General features: G+C 36.5%; 4 protein-coding genes across 13 annotated transcripts; 1 reads left to right on the plus strand and 3 right to left on the minus strand.

Moving 5' to 3' along the window:
- Positions 1–1,054: 1,054 nt before the first annotated feature.
- LOC105175377 (postsynaptic protein-like protein) lies at positions 1,055–4,230 on the plus strand. 8 transcript variants are annotated; one of them, XR_016063102.1, is made up of 6 exons: positions 1,055–1,253; positions 1,379–1,496; positions 2,026–2,117; positions 2,202–2,260; positions 3,529–3,771; positions 3,874–4,230. XR_016063102.1 is itself a non-coding variant. In XM_088876355.1 (5 exons), the coding sequence occupies exons 1-5, from the start codon at positions 1,238–1,240 to the stop codon at positions 3,565–3,567; spliced, it is 324 nt and encodes a 107-aa protein (XP_088732481.1). In that variant the 5' UTR covers positions 1,055–1,237; the 3' UTR covers positions 3,568–4,230. The 8 variants fall into 8 exon arrangements, 4 of the variants coding, with proteins under 4 accessions (XP_088732481.1, XP_020553843.1, XP_088732482.1 ...); XR_016063103.1 differs by having other exon boundaries at positions 3,529–3,657; XR_016063104.1 differs by having other exon boundaries at positions 1,058–1,253; positions 3,577–3,657.
- LOC110012997 (MYB-like transcription factor ETC1) lies at positions 3,292–4,100 on the minus strand. Its single transcript, XM_020698187.2, has 3 exons — positions 3,969–4,100; positions 3,644–3,728; positions 3,292–3,563 (listed from the first exon to the last, which is right to left on the minus strand). The coding sequence occupies exons 1-3, from the start codon at positions 4,018–4,020 to the stop codon at positions 3,467–3,469; spliced, it is 234 nt and encodes a 77-aa protein (XP_020553846.1). The 5' UTR covers positions 4,021–4,100; the 3' UTR covers positions 3,292–3,466.
- Positions 4,231–5,482: 1,252 nt separating the features above from the next.
- On the minus strand, positions 5,483–7,822 carry LOC105175378 (protein translation factor SUI1 homolog). 2 transcript variants are annotated; one of them, XM_011097811.3, is made up of 5 exons: positions 7,641–7,822; positions 6,418–6,492; positions 6,071–6,276; positions 5,936–5,989; positions 5,483–5,842 (listed from the first exon to the last, which is right to left on the minus strand). In XM_011097811.3, exons 2-5 carry the CDS (start codon positions 6,452–6,454, stop codon positions 5,798–5,800), a joined length of 342 nt encoding a protein of 113 aa, XP_011096113.1. In that variant the 5' UTR covers positions 6,455–6,492; positions 7,641–7,822; the 3' UTR covers positions 5,483–5,797. The 2 variants fall into 2 exon arrangements, with proteins under 2 accessions (XP_011096113.1, XP_011096112.1); XM_011097810.3 differs by having other exon boundaries at positions 6,418–6,511; positions 7,641–7,821.
- Positions 7,823–8,191: 369 nt separating this feature from the next.
- TDP1 (tyrosyl-DNA phosphodiesterase-like protein) lies at positions 8,192–15,100 on the minus strand. Of its 2 annotated transcripts, XM_011097812.3 has the most exons (16): positions 14,617–15,100; positions 14,204–14,389; positions 13,636–13,911; positions 13,391–13,552; positions 13,159–13,219; positions 12,928–13,004; positions 12,593–12,850; positions 11,852–11,941; positions 10,920–11,054; positions 10,339–10,488; positions 9,663–9,766; positions 9,489–9,542; positions 9,290–9,380; positions 8,985–9,062; positions 8,744–8,891; positions 8,192–8,654 (listed from the first exon to the last, which is right to left on the minus strand). In XM_011097812.3, exons 1-16 carry the CDS (start codon positions 14,632–14,634, stop codon positions 8,557–8,559), a joined length of 1,986 nt encoding a protein of 661 aa, XP_011096114.2. In that variant the 5' UTR covers positions 14,635–15,100; the 3' UTR covers positions 8,192–8,556. The 2 variants fall into 2 exon arrangements, with proteins under 2 accessions (XP_011096114.2, XP_088732478.1); XM_088876352.1 differs by lacking the exon at positions 13,636–13,911.
- Positions 15,101–15,214: the final 114 nt, after the last annotated feature.

Genomic DNA, 15,214 nt, shown 5'->3' on the forward strand with positions numbered 1-15,214 from the left:
GTCATGGGATCGGCTTATGGTCAACCTTTTTCTGGTACTAAGGTTCGAAAATAATCTGAAAACATAAGATAAAGGAGTCGGAGTCATCCAAGGAACACTCCGATGCCCAAGTCTCAACTAATGGTCTCATATAAGGGGTCTAGCTAGATAACTTAGAGGTCAGCTTTTAGCTCCAAAAAAAGCACTTTTGAAGTGTTTGGATACCAGTTTCTGCTTCTAAAACAATTAAAACAAAAGCAGCTTTTAAGTCAAAAGCTAGACGCTTCTTGAGGGGTGCTTTTAGCAGCTTTTACTTTTTTGTAACTAAATTCAATTTTATTTTTTACTACTTTACTCTTATTATAATAATCTTAATTCAATTATTATTTTTAATTTATTTCTAAAATTGTATATTTAAAATTGATATCAGAGTTTTCAAATAATTTATATTTTAACAATAATTAAATTTACACTTTCACATATTTAATATTTTTAAATTTTTTTATATTTCATGTGTTGTATCATCTAATTATATTATTCCGTTAACATATTATTACTTGATTAATTAATAAATTAATTATTTTTTACAATCATGCAATTTTTATTATTGTGTATGAATCAATAATTATATTATTTAGTGGGAGCATTATTAAATTAAATAAATTTTTATAATATTTTTAAAAATATAAATATGAAATTCTTAAAACCCAAATAAAATTTATGATTTTTTGTGAAAAAATAATTAATAGTGACAAATAAAAAGTTAAATAATAAGCAAAAAGATACTATCTTTTTAACATAGGGACAAAACACTCTCTGTGGTTTTTTTCTCCAAATACTATGTAATTTAATTTTTATTTGCTTTTCAATTTTTTTTACAAGCATTACCCACTTTTGATTCCACTTTAACTTCTAATATTTTCTAATAAATAAATTATTTAAAAGTAAATCTTTTACAAATATTTCCTAGCAGGCAAACTTAAAAAAATTAAACAAATAATTTCAATTTATTTTTTCTCTCATATAAAAAGAAAAGAAGAAGAAAAATAACAAGAAACAAAAACTTCAAAATTCAGAAAGGAAAAGGTAACGACCACAGCAGCAAGTCGTTCGTGAAGGGTATATTAGTCAATTACTCGATTTTCTCCACCATCTAAGTAGGAGATCAGCAAGAGGTTGCAATAAGAAGAAAATATTCTCTTCCAGGCCAGGGATCTGAATTTGCTTCTCTCGTCAGCGGAAGAAGTTCGAGTGCAGAATGGTCTGTGAAAAGTGTAAGATGATTCTGCTCCTTCTCCTTTAATTTATCTTATGTGCATAGTTATGAATTATTACCTTAGGGTTTTTGCCAAATTGGGGGAATTTAATATGAATATGCATACATGATTTGTATGCACAGGTGAGAAGAAGCTTTCAAAGGTGATAGTGCCGGACAAGTGGAAGGAAGGGGCTCACAACACCACCCAAGGTGGTGGCCGTAAGATCAACGAGAACAAACTCCTATCGAAGAAACACAGGTTTCCTTTATTCCCCCCTTTTTGTTGCTAACTCTTTTCTTGATTAAACGTGGTTTCATTTGTATGTTAGCATGCCCATTCATTGCGAGACATGGAATTGGTCTTATATTTTTGCTTTTGAGAAGTTGAAAATTTTACCAAAGAAGTTCGGAACCTTGAGTTCTCTGGAGCCTTATGGCTATAGTTGTTTTTGGTTAGTAGGCCTGTACTGTTATTGGTGAAGTATGTTGATTTGCTGAAGAGAATGGAGATGTTGTTTCATATCTTAAACTTCTGATGGTAGATGCACAATAAGCAATGGCTCATTGTGAAATTCCTGTGTGTTTTTATTTGAGTGTCTTGGGGAGTTGTGCGATCACTAATATGTCATGACAATCCTCTTTTTTCATGGTCTACCTGTGTTTTTCTAGTTGTTTTGCTATCCGGAGAAGATTTCTATTGTAATTTGATCTGTGCTCTGCCTCCTGGAACAATTGCTAGCTTGATTATTCATCATTCCCTTGAATTACAAGGTGTATTTCCTTGCCAGATGGACGCCCTATGGACAAACTAAATGCATTATCTGTAAGCAGCAAGTACATCAGGATGGAAAATATTGTCACACATGTGCTTATAGTAAAGGTACTCACTTCCATTTCTTTTTGGATGAACTATAATTTGATTAGAGCATCACTGGAAGAGAGTTCTGAGGTGGTATCTATGCAGGAGTTTGTGCAATGTGCGGGAAGCAAGTACTTGACACCAAGTTTTACAAGCAAAGCAATGTATGATGTATGCTATTCTCCTTCCAATACTGGAAGAAGCCTCTGATTACTCCAAGTTTTAGTTTGTATCCTAAACTACATATAACAAGAATGAGCAGTGTTGATAGTGATCTGTAGAACATTGTGGATAATCTTACAAGTTTGTGCATGCTGGAATGCAATTTTATATGACCTTTGCAGAATATTGAGGTGTATCTTGTGCAATTATACTAATTTGACATTGTTACTAGTTTCTTTCCTGTACTGATGTCACTCAATTTATTTTTGGAGAGGTCCTGTCTTTAATGGCTTCAGTTGACTTCCTTCTTATAGTTCTACTTCATGTTGACCTCCGTCTAATTCAGACTGCAGCATTCTTGGAAATAGTATGGTAACTTGTCCCTAAAGCAATTAGGGGAATAACTTCTCATCACAATATGAAGTTTTTATGTCAACGACTTAATTGAAGTCAGTTCTTTCTTTTTTTCTTTTTTGATAATTTCATTACAATTTGTTCAGTCGGTAAGGTAGCTCTTAAGCATAGTGCAGTGAAATATATCAATTTGTATGCCCCCTTGCTGTTAGGTGTCTGCTAGGGTCCTAGAGAAAGGGCACTTTCTTGAAGAAACTCGATTTCTGGTCTTTCCTTGTCTGCTGGCATGCAACTAGTTAGAAGCATTGTGGTGTCAAAATCAGTCTTACATAGGTGATGTAAAATTTCCTAGGCCACATATTCTTGTTGTATACACTTTATGATATGATTGAGAAATGCCAGATTTCTCAGCAAAAGTCCAAATCTTCTGTGTACGATGACGAAGTAGATGCGTTGGCTGGTTTGGCAGTTGTTCTCAAAAGTTTACCCTTCTTTCTTCATTTTGTTGCATTTCCCTTCTCTACATTCATATATGCCTGAAGATGGTTGCTGGCAATTTTTTATGCTGTTTGCCATTGCTCGTTGTAGAGCTCATTGCATAGGAAATTTGTGCTTCATTCTTCCAATAGTTTGTTTGTCAAATAATTGAGCAGCATAGCAAAATAACAAATCTTGGACAGAGCAGGAGTATACTGGTGAAACTGGTATAAAGGAAGTTTTATTAATTCGATACATATGAGGGCTGTGCCCAACCATGTAACAGTGATACATAAGAATGCAGAATCAAGATACTTAATACCACTGTGATACTTAAGAATGCAGAATAATATAATATTATTCTCGCGATGTGTCTTCTACTTCCGAAAACCACTGGTAGAGTATCGAGATATCCAGTATTTCTTTATTTCCTCTGCAGTTCTTCCAGGAATTCTTCCAGCAATTAAAGACCATCTGATGTCAACAGACAAAGCTGATATGAAAGGATGAGGATTGGGATAGTGCATTTCCACATGAGAAAAGGGTGCTTTTACCTCTCACCAACCAGGTTATACATCCTAACTATCAGTGCTTCTTCATCTTCAGTGAAGTGAACCTGTGAATCTTTCATATTTCCTTCTGCAACTCAGAATACCATGTCAGGCATAGACTGAAACTAAAGGTATATTAGCTCAATTACATGGATAGATGTTCACGTAGCATGGAGTCTTGTTCCTGTTACAGTTTCCGTTTCCTAAGGTGATGCTGTGGTTTCATATGAAAGGGCACTTGAAGAAACAGGTTAACCCAAGAAACCACTGCGCAGAGTTGAAGATGAAGAAAAGAAGTTAGCAGCAGGAATAAGTGGAAAGTAAGTACCTTGAGAACCAGAGGAATTATCATGATGAGAAGAGTCTTCTGAGGTGGCCATGTGAAGGATGCTGCTCCCTTGCTCTATCTGTTTAAGGAGAAACTCGATCTTTGACGGTTGTAAATTTGTAATAAACTGTGGAGACCCTCCACCTATGCACTGTTATCCACTCTTTATTGTTTTTTCACGAGCTGTTGAACAGGGATTTGATTGGTCCGTCTGGGTGGAGTGTGTTAAAATTTCAAAGTGGGCATTTCCTACTTTTTTTCAGAGGTGCCTCTTGTATTTGATGTATTTTTAATTTCATTTTTATTAAAACATTTATCCAACTTTTACAACATTTGGAATCAGGGCTTCTCACATCTGGACCACATCTTGTGTTGGCCGCTCGATACAAGAGAAGACAACAGCTCTTAGTTCCGCATTACTTTAGTCCGGTTGTATTTTTACTGTGTATTGACCTTTGAAACGGACAGTGCTAAAAATATCTTACCTTTTGAAGATAAGTGGAAACTACAGTGTGCAGGTTCTGCCATTAATTGGATATGAGAAAACTTGAGCCTGTAAGTATATGGTAATAAACTTTAGGAGATAAATATCAGTTTATATTTAGTCAGAAGAGTTTTATTAGAGTAATTATTAAGTTTGATTAATGATTCACATATATATACTCCCCAAATATATAACTGAATTTATCTGCAAGTTTAGAGTTGGCTCAAATCACAGATCAAACATAGATCAAGTTTACTTAAAAAAGAAAAGTTGACTTGAAATTGTAGTTGGCATATGATCACCCTGTCCATCCAAATTGTAAGACATATTACACCCTGAAAACCATGGCTTTGTCTTTATTATATGAATAAAGGGGTAAATTTCAATGGATTTTTTAAAAATTTGTTATAATTACATCTGTCTTTTAATTGTTTGAAAAAATTATAAATATACCTTGGAATTAAGGTCCGTCTAACAACTACCCTTCATGACAATTCATTGTAGGGATATTTGTTAGACGACTGTTAATCCTAAAAAGTATTTGTAATTTTTTAAATAATTAGAAAGTATTTGTAATAATAATTAATCTCAAATGAACGTGTTGTAATTTACCTATAAATAAAATATAAATTTTCATCATCCTCCATTCCTTTTGGGATAGGATAACAGGGCACCAGATATTTCCAGAGCAGGGGGCAGTGCTTTAGACCCTGATGACAAATTTTGGTTGAATCACGGTCCTCCACTGGATAAGGAGAAGATAATGGAACTGCAACCTCCCGCTGAGCTGTCTCCTTGCAAGAAATGCAGATGGTGAGATTCTTGGACCCATTGAATCAGGACGGATGACCCCTCACAGTGATAAGTTAAATTCATTTTGAACACGAATCATCAAATGATAACATTTGTAAGAATGCAAGACCTCTCCTTTCTCTCTCTCTCTGCTAGGGGTGAGTTTGGTTCGATGTGGATGTCAAAAGCTATCTTCAAGATTTGACAAGTTTTCAACAGTATTAAGCGAGAGTGAGAGTGACAGAAACCAAAATTAACAAGCACATTATATAAAAACAAAGAAAAGAACATTTCTTGCCAACTGAATGAAAAAAAGAAAAAAACAAGTATCAACATGTGCTCAGGACCAGCAGACATTGTATGGTGACCAACTTACTGCACCAAACAAGTGCATGCTTGATGTACAACATCCAGACAAACAAGAAGAACCAGTTTATGATTAGACATAGAAAGTAGGCGAAGAGGCTTTTCTTGGAAGCCCACACAGTATATAAAGCAGCAGCCTCAACCACACCGAGTTCAACATCAGCACTGCTGCTGCTGCTGCAACTACTCAGAAACCATGAATCTTGATGTGTTCTTTCTTCACGATTCCTGCCTGAGTTATAATAAGAAAGACGAAAACATTTTTTTTCAATAAACATGCAAGAGAAAGGTGTTATTCACCTTAAGTTAACATAGCAAGAAATACCTGAACAAGGAAGGTCGATACGTTCTTCCTCTGGTCACCTTGAAGTTGTATAACCTGCAACACTCACCTAAAGTCAGGAAAAGACCGCATACACAAAGCCAGAAATTAGATGTAACAGCATAAATGAATCCTGACCTGACCCAGCTCTGGGTCCTGGACAACTGTACCATTGCAGCAAAACTCCTTCTTAAGGTCCTTGAGAATTTTGTTGTAGCTGAACTCCTTCTTCAACCCCTGGACGGTAGTCAGACTTTTCCTCCCATTACGTTGCTGTACACGGATATGCACATATTCTTTTGCCCCTGCACCGGAGTCTTCAGCTTTTGCCTCAGCAAAAGGATCTGCCAATACCAAACGATGACGAATGACTTTCAGACCAATGAATAGAGAAAGTGAACAGAGGTAGAATCGAAAGAAAAGAAAAAAAAAAGAAGAAAAAGTTTAAGTGTTGTGCCATCTAGTTGGCAAATCACGAGACTTACCAAAGGCACTAGGGATTTGGACATCAAAATCAGACATGAAATTTGGCTGGCGAGAGTTCGTGAGAGAGATCAACACTGCAAAGGAACTTCAAAGCTGAAACATACGTAAAGATGAGAACAGCTGCTTACTGAATTAACTACTTGATAAATGCGAATACTAGTCTAAGTACAATGAGAAACAATTTGCACGGATCTACCTTCGCCAAAACAATTTCAACAATTTTAGTGTATTCAACCAACAAAACCAACCCTTTGAGTGTGCATTAGTGGGTCTATCTAAGATTATAAACACAGTAACACATAATTCTGCAGACTATCATAACGTCTTCACTGCCAGTTTTGCAAAAAGAATGCACATTCTTTCATTTTTCAGAGTGGAAGAAACATTAGATACTCTGCCTTCTGCTTCAATCATGACGAGCATCCACGACCCTCAAGAAACCGATCACTACAAGCTAGACCTCTTTTCAGCAGGCTAAACACCTATCATGTTACCTAAATTGATTTTGTTCTCCAGAAGTTCGATCCTAAAAATATCTATAGTTTCTATGGAGGGGTCCAGGTTTCCATGTCTAACTTAGATTGCAGAAACGTTACTAGAAGAAACAACAAATATACATTTTTGTATTTTGAAAAAGGAAAATGAAAAGATAACAGCAGGCTGAGATCACACCTCTCACATCTACCATGGCCACCAGCCAATTACACAACACAAATGAAAATCCCCTCAACTGAAATCTTGGTGATGATGGTTATTCATGTCTGCTACCACGTTTGAGTCTACACACTCTTAAATATCATATGATGGCATCATCCAAACCTGACACAGCGACTATACCTCTACATCCTCACGTAAAATATTCACAATTCTTTGAGTTAACAAATAAGAATTTGTATCTGCAACGTGTGCAAAATCCCACCAGACACAGTACCAAAATAAACGCTGAAGTTTCCATTGTTTTCGTAAGAAAAATTGCAGAACGAGGATCATTCATATTCAAAATCGTTTCCTTTCCACTTTCACGACAGAAGTCCCAGATTAAAGAATGTCCCGTCACTCATAAATTCGAAACAAAAAACCAAATAAACTCATGATTTCCCCGTCCACAAGGACAACAGTCATGAATTTAAATCAAGAAACACAGAACAATCAGCGCCTTGCCACAATATAGAAAGTACATTAAGAAAAGAAATAATGGAAAGGAGGGTGGTAGCAGAATTACCTGATCAGATGAGGTAATTCACGTGAAAAAGTTTTAAGGCAAAGAGAAAAACTTGTCTGGGATTAATGACTATTAAGGAAAGGAGAGATAGAGGAGATTATATAAAGGGAAGGGGACAAAGACCATCAACCGCACAGATGTTTCTTTACAGTCTTGGACGTCTTTGGGCAACACGAATCTTTGAACCAAATATTATCCAACTTCTAATATTATTATATCATATGCTTTTCTTTACCTTTTTCTAGTTTCCACCACTAGATTTTTTCTTTCCGTTTTTGTAAGGAAGATCTTCCCTTTCTTTATGGGCTTTCCAATTTCAGCGACAGAATCGCATACTATATCCCCAAACACGTGGATAAGCACTCATGAAACTGATTTTTTCACTTCATACGGGTTTTTATTGTAGATCAAGAAGTCCCCCGAAATCTTTTAGTAATTGTTTTCTTTTAATAATCGATGGTATCTATTTTTAACTTTAAAAGTGTATTTAATAATTTCTTCACCGAGGAAGATAAATGATGAACAGTAGCAACAGCCCTCAACTTACAAAGTTGCCTTGAGAATAAAATCTTTCATTAATCGGTCAACATTAATGTACATAACAAAACATGCAAGTACGAGCTCCATGATATGTTACAATCAGTTTAGATAGCAACACAGAAGAATCCTGGTCATGGCATCATGCCACACTCCAGGTGAACAGAACATTAATTATGAACCTCTAATTATGCTCATCAACTATCCGGACAAGATTAAATTGGCCAGGCAGAAAATCTTCAATACGCATCTCCGGGCAGGGAAGGGTGCTAGAATTTGTGGCTCTTTTGAATGGTTTAACAGCCATGTTTGGTTGCCAGCACTTGGGGAGTCCATGAAACATTTCTGGATAGCGCTGTAACATGAAATCTGCTGTAAATCAGGACTCTTGACTGGCATACAGCTTTACCTGCCTGGGCCAAACTTGACCGTACACATCCTTCTCTGAATAACGTCGGTCCCAGGACCAGGGTACATCTGCAACATGGTTTTTATCAGAGACGGGAAAGTAGTAAATTATAAAACAAAATGAAATGAACTTCAACAGCTTCAGAAAGCAGGACTACCTCCAGGGGAGTATGGTCTTGGAGGAAGTTCGTAGGGCACGGGTAATTTAATAACTTCACTAAGTTCTTCATTTTGGTTTTCATTCCAAGCTAACGTGACAAGTTTCAGTTTTTTCGCCTCGGAACTTCTCGACGCTGTCAATTTATCCTGAAAACCAAAATACAATCAGCACCTTCAGCAGTAGGTCAGACAATGAAGCTGCTACATTTAACCAGAGAATAAGAGGTTTCAAAATATAACCTCTGAGATATGCCCATCATCTGTACAAGAAAAGGCACACCCATGTTTCCTGGAGAAAGGCAAAAAGAGCACTCCAAGCTGTGATGATTGACAGAAGCACAACAGAAGGTCAGTCTTGTGCCAGACAAGGATGAAGTACTTGGAATTTACACAAATTTATGAATTAGCAAAATCATGCAAAGATCAAGCTAGCTATTACAAAATCAGGGACTGCAATAATACTTCAACATGACCAAGAACATTGCTTTTGACCATCTAATGACTTCTTCAAAAATATCTGACCAATCTTCCATGTGATAAAATACCTCGTACGAACGGATCATTAACTGAGAATTGTTTTTCTGGAGAGCTCCCCAGGCAGCTTTGCTAAGGTTTGCAGAGGTAAGTAGTAGCCATCTGTTCAACAAAACAGCAGCAGAGTTTTGAACAGAAATGCGAGATGATGCAAGGTTAGCCAAAAAAAAAAAAATCAATTTAAATGTGGCATATGGTATGGACTCTTACGCGAGGTTTTGTCCATTGTAGCGTGTGAATGTCTTTATATGAGGCATTGCACGACTGGAACAATACAAAAACACAAGCGTAATCACCAATTCAATGTATAAAGAGAAATTGGACAGCTAAATCTTTCCAACTCTACACGGGGATAATGATATCCAATTGCATATCGATATATACCAGCGACCTGTGTGGCTTGCCTTCCATTTTGCCCAATACTTCTTTAGGAACTCTTTCTCAACATTCTTTAATGGACTTGGAATGGCATTCCCAGCCGCATAACCCTTCAGAATCAGGCAAGACATATGAAAAGCATCATTTAGTAACCAGAGGTAAAATACAGTGAGGCTTAGATATTAAATTTCTGAGTATTACGCATTAGTAAATAGCCAAAGGTAAAGCTAGACAAGCAACGGGCAACTACTGCAAATAAATGATAAAGCTTCCATATCGATCTATTATTGAAAAATCCAATCATCAGAAAGCATGAGCAGCACTGATTTTCCTATCCCCAACCATCATGGCAAGGAAGTGCATAAAATTGATGGTGAAGATTGGTTCATAAAAACAGGTAAAGAAAGTAAAATGTCATAATTCCCATAATACTGCTGAATTTGTCTTGAGGAAATCAAGGAAAGTATTTTTCTTTAGTTGGATGTCTTAAGTTGTACCTTATATCTCATTACTATTTCATGATATTCAATAACACACGAACTTTTTATGATTATTTCTAATTTTGTTAGAACAAAATAGATATGGAAATTGGTTTTCACCAGTTTACCTTTTATTTTTTCACTTTCACTCAACAAATTCTAGATCTAGATAGTGCATTACAGATAGGATATGCTTGCAGTACCTCCAAGGAACATCTGACATCTTCCACAGATGGCCATATTATCAAGGGCTTCCCAGGACCCAAAGGACTTTTGTCTTCTGTCATTCCTGCTGACATCGAAGATGCTAGCTCAGCCATCCATTTCTCATCCAAAGAACCAAGTGAAGAAAACTGCAGTAGGGCAAGAACAGAATAAGAAGAAAGCTGGAATTGGCATCATTTGCATGGAAACCTTCTCCTGTGCGGCATAAAGTAAAAGTTGAGTGAATTACATACAGCATGACAGAATTTATTTCTTGTCAAGAATTTAATACAACATTTTGTGATTGAAAGATCACATGCACCTAAGCCAAATATGAGGAAGTAAGATTCACTATTTTACAACTTGTATATGTCTATCAGCTGCATATTTCAATGAGATTCATATGACGTGAACAGAATGGTCGGGTTGGATAGCTTAGTAGCTCATAACTCAATAAGAGTTCACATTTCAATAAATCTAATACATCAAACCATATGTTAGCTGCATAATCTAATACAGCAAACCATAAAAGTTCAAAGCAACATGAGTTTCCAAAACATGCAGGAGGCCAAATTATTACCTGATAAACAAGAGGAGACTTCTCAAACTGCTTGTCAAAGGTACACTCCTCCAGAACAGTTCGTAACTTCATATGTCCCCATTTCCTTAAACTGGAGCCTGAATGATATCCAGGGACAGATGCAATGAGTCTGACCTGAGCAGTCAAATTACTTCAGAGTTCCGTATCACTGCTGGGATATAACTTTATAATAAAAAATACCAACAAAAAGAAAAGACAAATCAAGATTTGGTGAAGACAATATTCAAAATATCAATGATTAGCTTATTTACGAATTGTTTATATCAGAATTACAAAAATGATTGGAACATGGTCAGGATTATGAGTCACAAGTCACATATTCACTTTCCTCAAGACTGAAAATAGATCTTCATCAAGTGAAGTCCAGGACCCAAGCAAGATAAGCTTAAACAAGAAGTTTGGCCTATACAAAGCATCATGAAACAATATGAAACACTTAACATAATTTGATATATGATTCCACTAAATGGAAACAGAGTCATGGACAAAAAACTGGAACATGCATCACACTAGAATCCCAATATATCCAACCAATTGCAATGTAAACATTCAATTCAAGGCATATAGTGCTTCTTTTTCCTTTTTGTTTGGGTATGAACTGTATGATATAAGCAATCAATTCCAAAATTACCACACTTGGATACCATGGTTGCAAGTGGAACTAAAGGAGGACTGTCTATGGCAAGAGCATAAAACGAAATACACTAGCAGCAGAGGCACACACGATGCATGTGTGAACCGCACTATATACAGAGGAGTGTCTATTGCAAGAGCATAAAACAATATATCTAACAGATTCAAGCATCCAAAAGAAGATGATCAATGGCCTAAGAGCTCAAACCCCACCCTTGTGGAATATTCAAACACCACTATTACCTGAACTAAATGGATAAACAGAATTAATCAATTACCAAGGAAGAGCTGTAATCAAATTTCTTGAAGAAATTGGGATTTATACTGAAGCTGCCAAGAGGTGGTAGGTTAGCGTTGAATTCAGGCCACTGCAAGCAAAAAAATGAATTACAATGAATTCACACAAAGTTTCATTAGGGCAGAAGTTCCTTAGGACCAAATTATTCTACAAGTTCAGAAAATCTAAAAGCAGAACACATTAGCCCAGAAAACTTCAAGATCCCAACAGCTATAGAAACTAATTCAGAATCAGAAATGTCTACCATAGGATGCCTACTGCAGGTAAGATTCATAAAATTCAAAAGAAAACAAAAATCACTATCAAAATAGGCTTTGCATCTGGAAAACAAGAGCTGCCTCGTAATATCTTAAGCACACATTACCTTTACATACGATAAAATGTTTAGTGATATTTCAACCAATATACTGGAATATTGTTCATTTTATTTAAGTTCAGAAAAGATTTTTGAAGTGGCTGACAGGCACTACGAAATTGAATGACAACTTGATAGAATACAACGCACCATCTGACAGGCTTAAAAACTAGTTTCAATGAAGAAGTAAAACCAAAGAAGTGAGTAGAAACCAATTCTCAACAAACAATTATTATGTCAAAATGGAAATTCTGGAGTTTAATGAATCATTAGGTCAAACATAGGTGGAACACCTTAATCAGCTTCTTGTGAATTATCATATTTTCACATATAACAGTAGCAACTGAATACTCAATATGGTAGTACCTTCAGTGCACCCAGATACTCAATTAGGTCATTTCCAAATCCATGTCCATTACTAGTACTATTATGATCTTTCCATGGAAAATCTTGCATCCACAAACCCTGGGTTTTGTTGTTCCAGTCCACGTATATCAAGTTAGCTGTGTGTATAATGACTCGCAAGCCTCGAGGATAGACAAGAAGCATGGCTTTTGAATGGTGTGTTCCGTATGAGATGGGCAACGGAGGCTTGTGGAGAATCCAGTTAGAAGGCTTGTTTCTCTAAAAAAAGTCAAACGAAATTGAATCACATGCAACAACCTTCAATATCAAGATTTTTAAGTTAGATATTGGCCAACCTTCATATACTCGAGCGTACCATCACCTTCACCATGAATAACTAGGACATGAGGGACTCTTCTAAGAATCGGACATGCTACATGAAATTGGAACCAAGCTAGTCAGCATAGGATAGATGTTACAACAGTGTCGAAAAAAGTGAACGGACCAAGGAATGACAAAGTTCCTTCTACTGATAAAGTATTGTCTAAAACTGTTACAAAAAGTTGAATGCACATAAGAAAACTCACCAGAGAGTAGCCAATCAGTGTCGACCATGTAATTTGATAGGATAGCTATAAGCACATCTCCCTACAACACAAAAACTTGACTATGCATCAAGATACGGATGAAAACAGGAGAATCTCAGAATAATCCAAGCTTCATCAGTTGAGGATAAATAAACCCAACACAACTGTAGACCTAAAACATATTCTAACTAGAAACACCTCACTATTGACCCTGCAGGTACACAACTCTTACCTGAATCACATCACTGATGGAAACAGCATTTGTGTTTGCCCACTCTGGCAACTCTTTCACTCGCAATAGTCTAAAGGTTGAGGGCAACTTATCTTTAGAAATTTGAAATTGTCGTATGCCCTCTGAGGAAGTGTTTGTCCCATTATAATCACCCAGCACATCCTGCATAGCAGGATCATAAAATAGCTGAAAAGAACTCTTTCCAATGCAAGTAATTTAAATAACACACAAATAAAAATCAGTACATTTGAACTTCTAAGAACCTCCTCTTCCTCTGGAATTTTTTGCGTTCTCTTCCTACTAAGAGCCAGGTCTTTGCCCTTGCTACTTTCTTCATTCAAAGGCCTTTTCTCTCTAGAACTGAACTTTTCAACTTTGTTATTTGTGACAGGCACATACTTGAAAAAGTAATGCCCAGGTATCAGCTCAATAACATCACCAGTTTGAATTTTCCATTTTTCACCAGACAAAAGCTTCTTTCTCTCATCTTTGGACCTTAAGACAACCGGGTTTGTTCCTTCCTACATCTCAATGCTCAAAGTATCAAAAATTTCGAGAAAGAAAGAAAAGAATAACAAGTCATGCATGCGCAGAAAAGCATACAAAAGAAACAAAACTACAAAAAGAAAAAGTTATGCAAATTAAGAGAAGGTATTGAATATCAACACCCAATAACTTAGACATCTATAGTAGAACATCAGTACGACGTAAACTACCCTATAGCCTCGCCCTTTACCACTCAAAAAGGACTTAGAAAAAAAAAAAAAAACCATTCACGCTCACAGACATGCACAGCGAAAGAGAAACGCATACAACGACGATATCTGCAGAGCCATCACCGAAGGCATTAACGGCGAGATGTCTCCGGCTGAGGCGCTTGTCAGTGGCGGGAATGCAGTCGCGGCCGACATAAGTGATGCCACGGAAGATTGGTATCTTGGGAACTGAAGATTTATTTTCTTCCTCCAAATTACGATTCAAAGGCACCAAGAACCCAATCTTGGAACAAGAGAGATGAGAGAATCGAAAGTATTAGTTTTAGGCGACAAAGTTTGACAAAATAATATACCAAGAAAACACAAGAAACGAAGAAACAATTCACAAAATATCAAGAAACGAAGAAAAAAATCCTCATAACAGTATCAAGAAAACGCAAGAAACGAAGAAACAAGTTTCAAAGAATATCAAGAAAACATAAAAGAACGAAGAAACAGTTATTTTCGTACCGGCGGAGCGGTGGCCATAGTTGCTTCCGAAGTTGAGAGTCTCGACCAAGGGCATGCAGATGAAACGTATAAATAACAACAAGAAGAAAGTGAAAAAAGCCCGAAAGAGAAATCGGGTTTTGGTGGGGTTTTGGAAAAGGTTTTCTTATTTGGGTTTGAACTTTGAGGTGAAGAGGAAATGGGAGAGTGAAAGTACTGAGGGGTCAAAAGGAAAGCAAAGAGTAGAGCTTAGATGGAGACGGCTTCTGGCCGCAAGACCCCAACATTTATACGCATATTATTGTTATTTATGACAAGTTTCATACATTCATATTTTGGAGGTAAAAATCAATAAACGGCGGATAAGAAATAATTCGGAGATTTGGAGATCTTCTGCCAAAACAAAAAGCCAGGAAACGCAAAAAGAAAGAGACTAGGAAATCGCAGACGGCGTCGGCAGTGAGAGAGAAACGAGAACGAACGTGCTATTATTCTACAAATTGGTCTTCTTTTGATGCACGAATTAGTCTTTTTCCTTTAAGACATTCATTTCAGGTAAAGAATCACGTAGTTCTTTTTAGTAGTTGATCAGCGTTAGTGAAAGTGATACCATACGATG

This window comes from Sesamum indicum, linkage group LG12 (assembly GCF_026168435.1).
Source record: "Sesamum indicum cultivar Baizhima isolate 11 linkage group LG12, ASM2616843v1, whole genome shotgun sequence".
NCBI classification, from domain to species: domain Eukaryota; kingdom Viridiplantae; phylum Streptophyta; class Magnoliopsida; order Lamiales; family Pedaliaceae; genus Sesamum; species Sesamum indicum.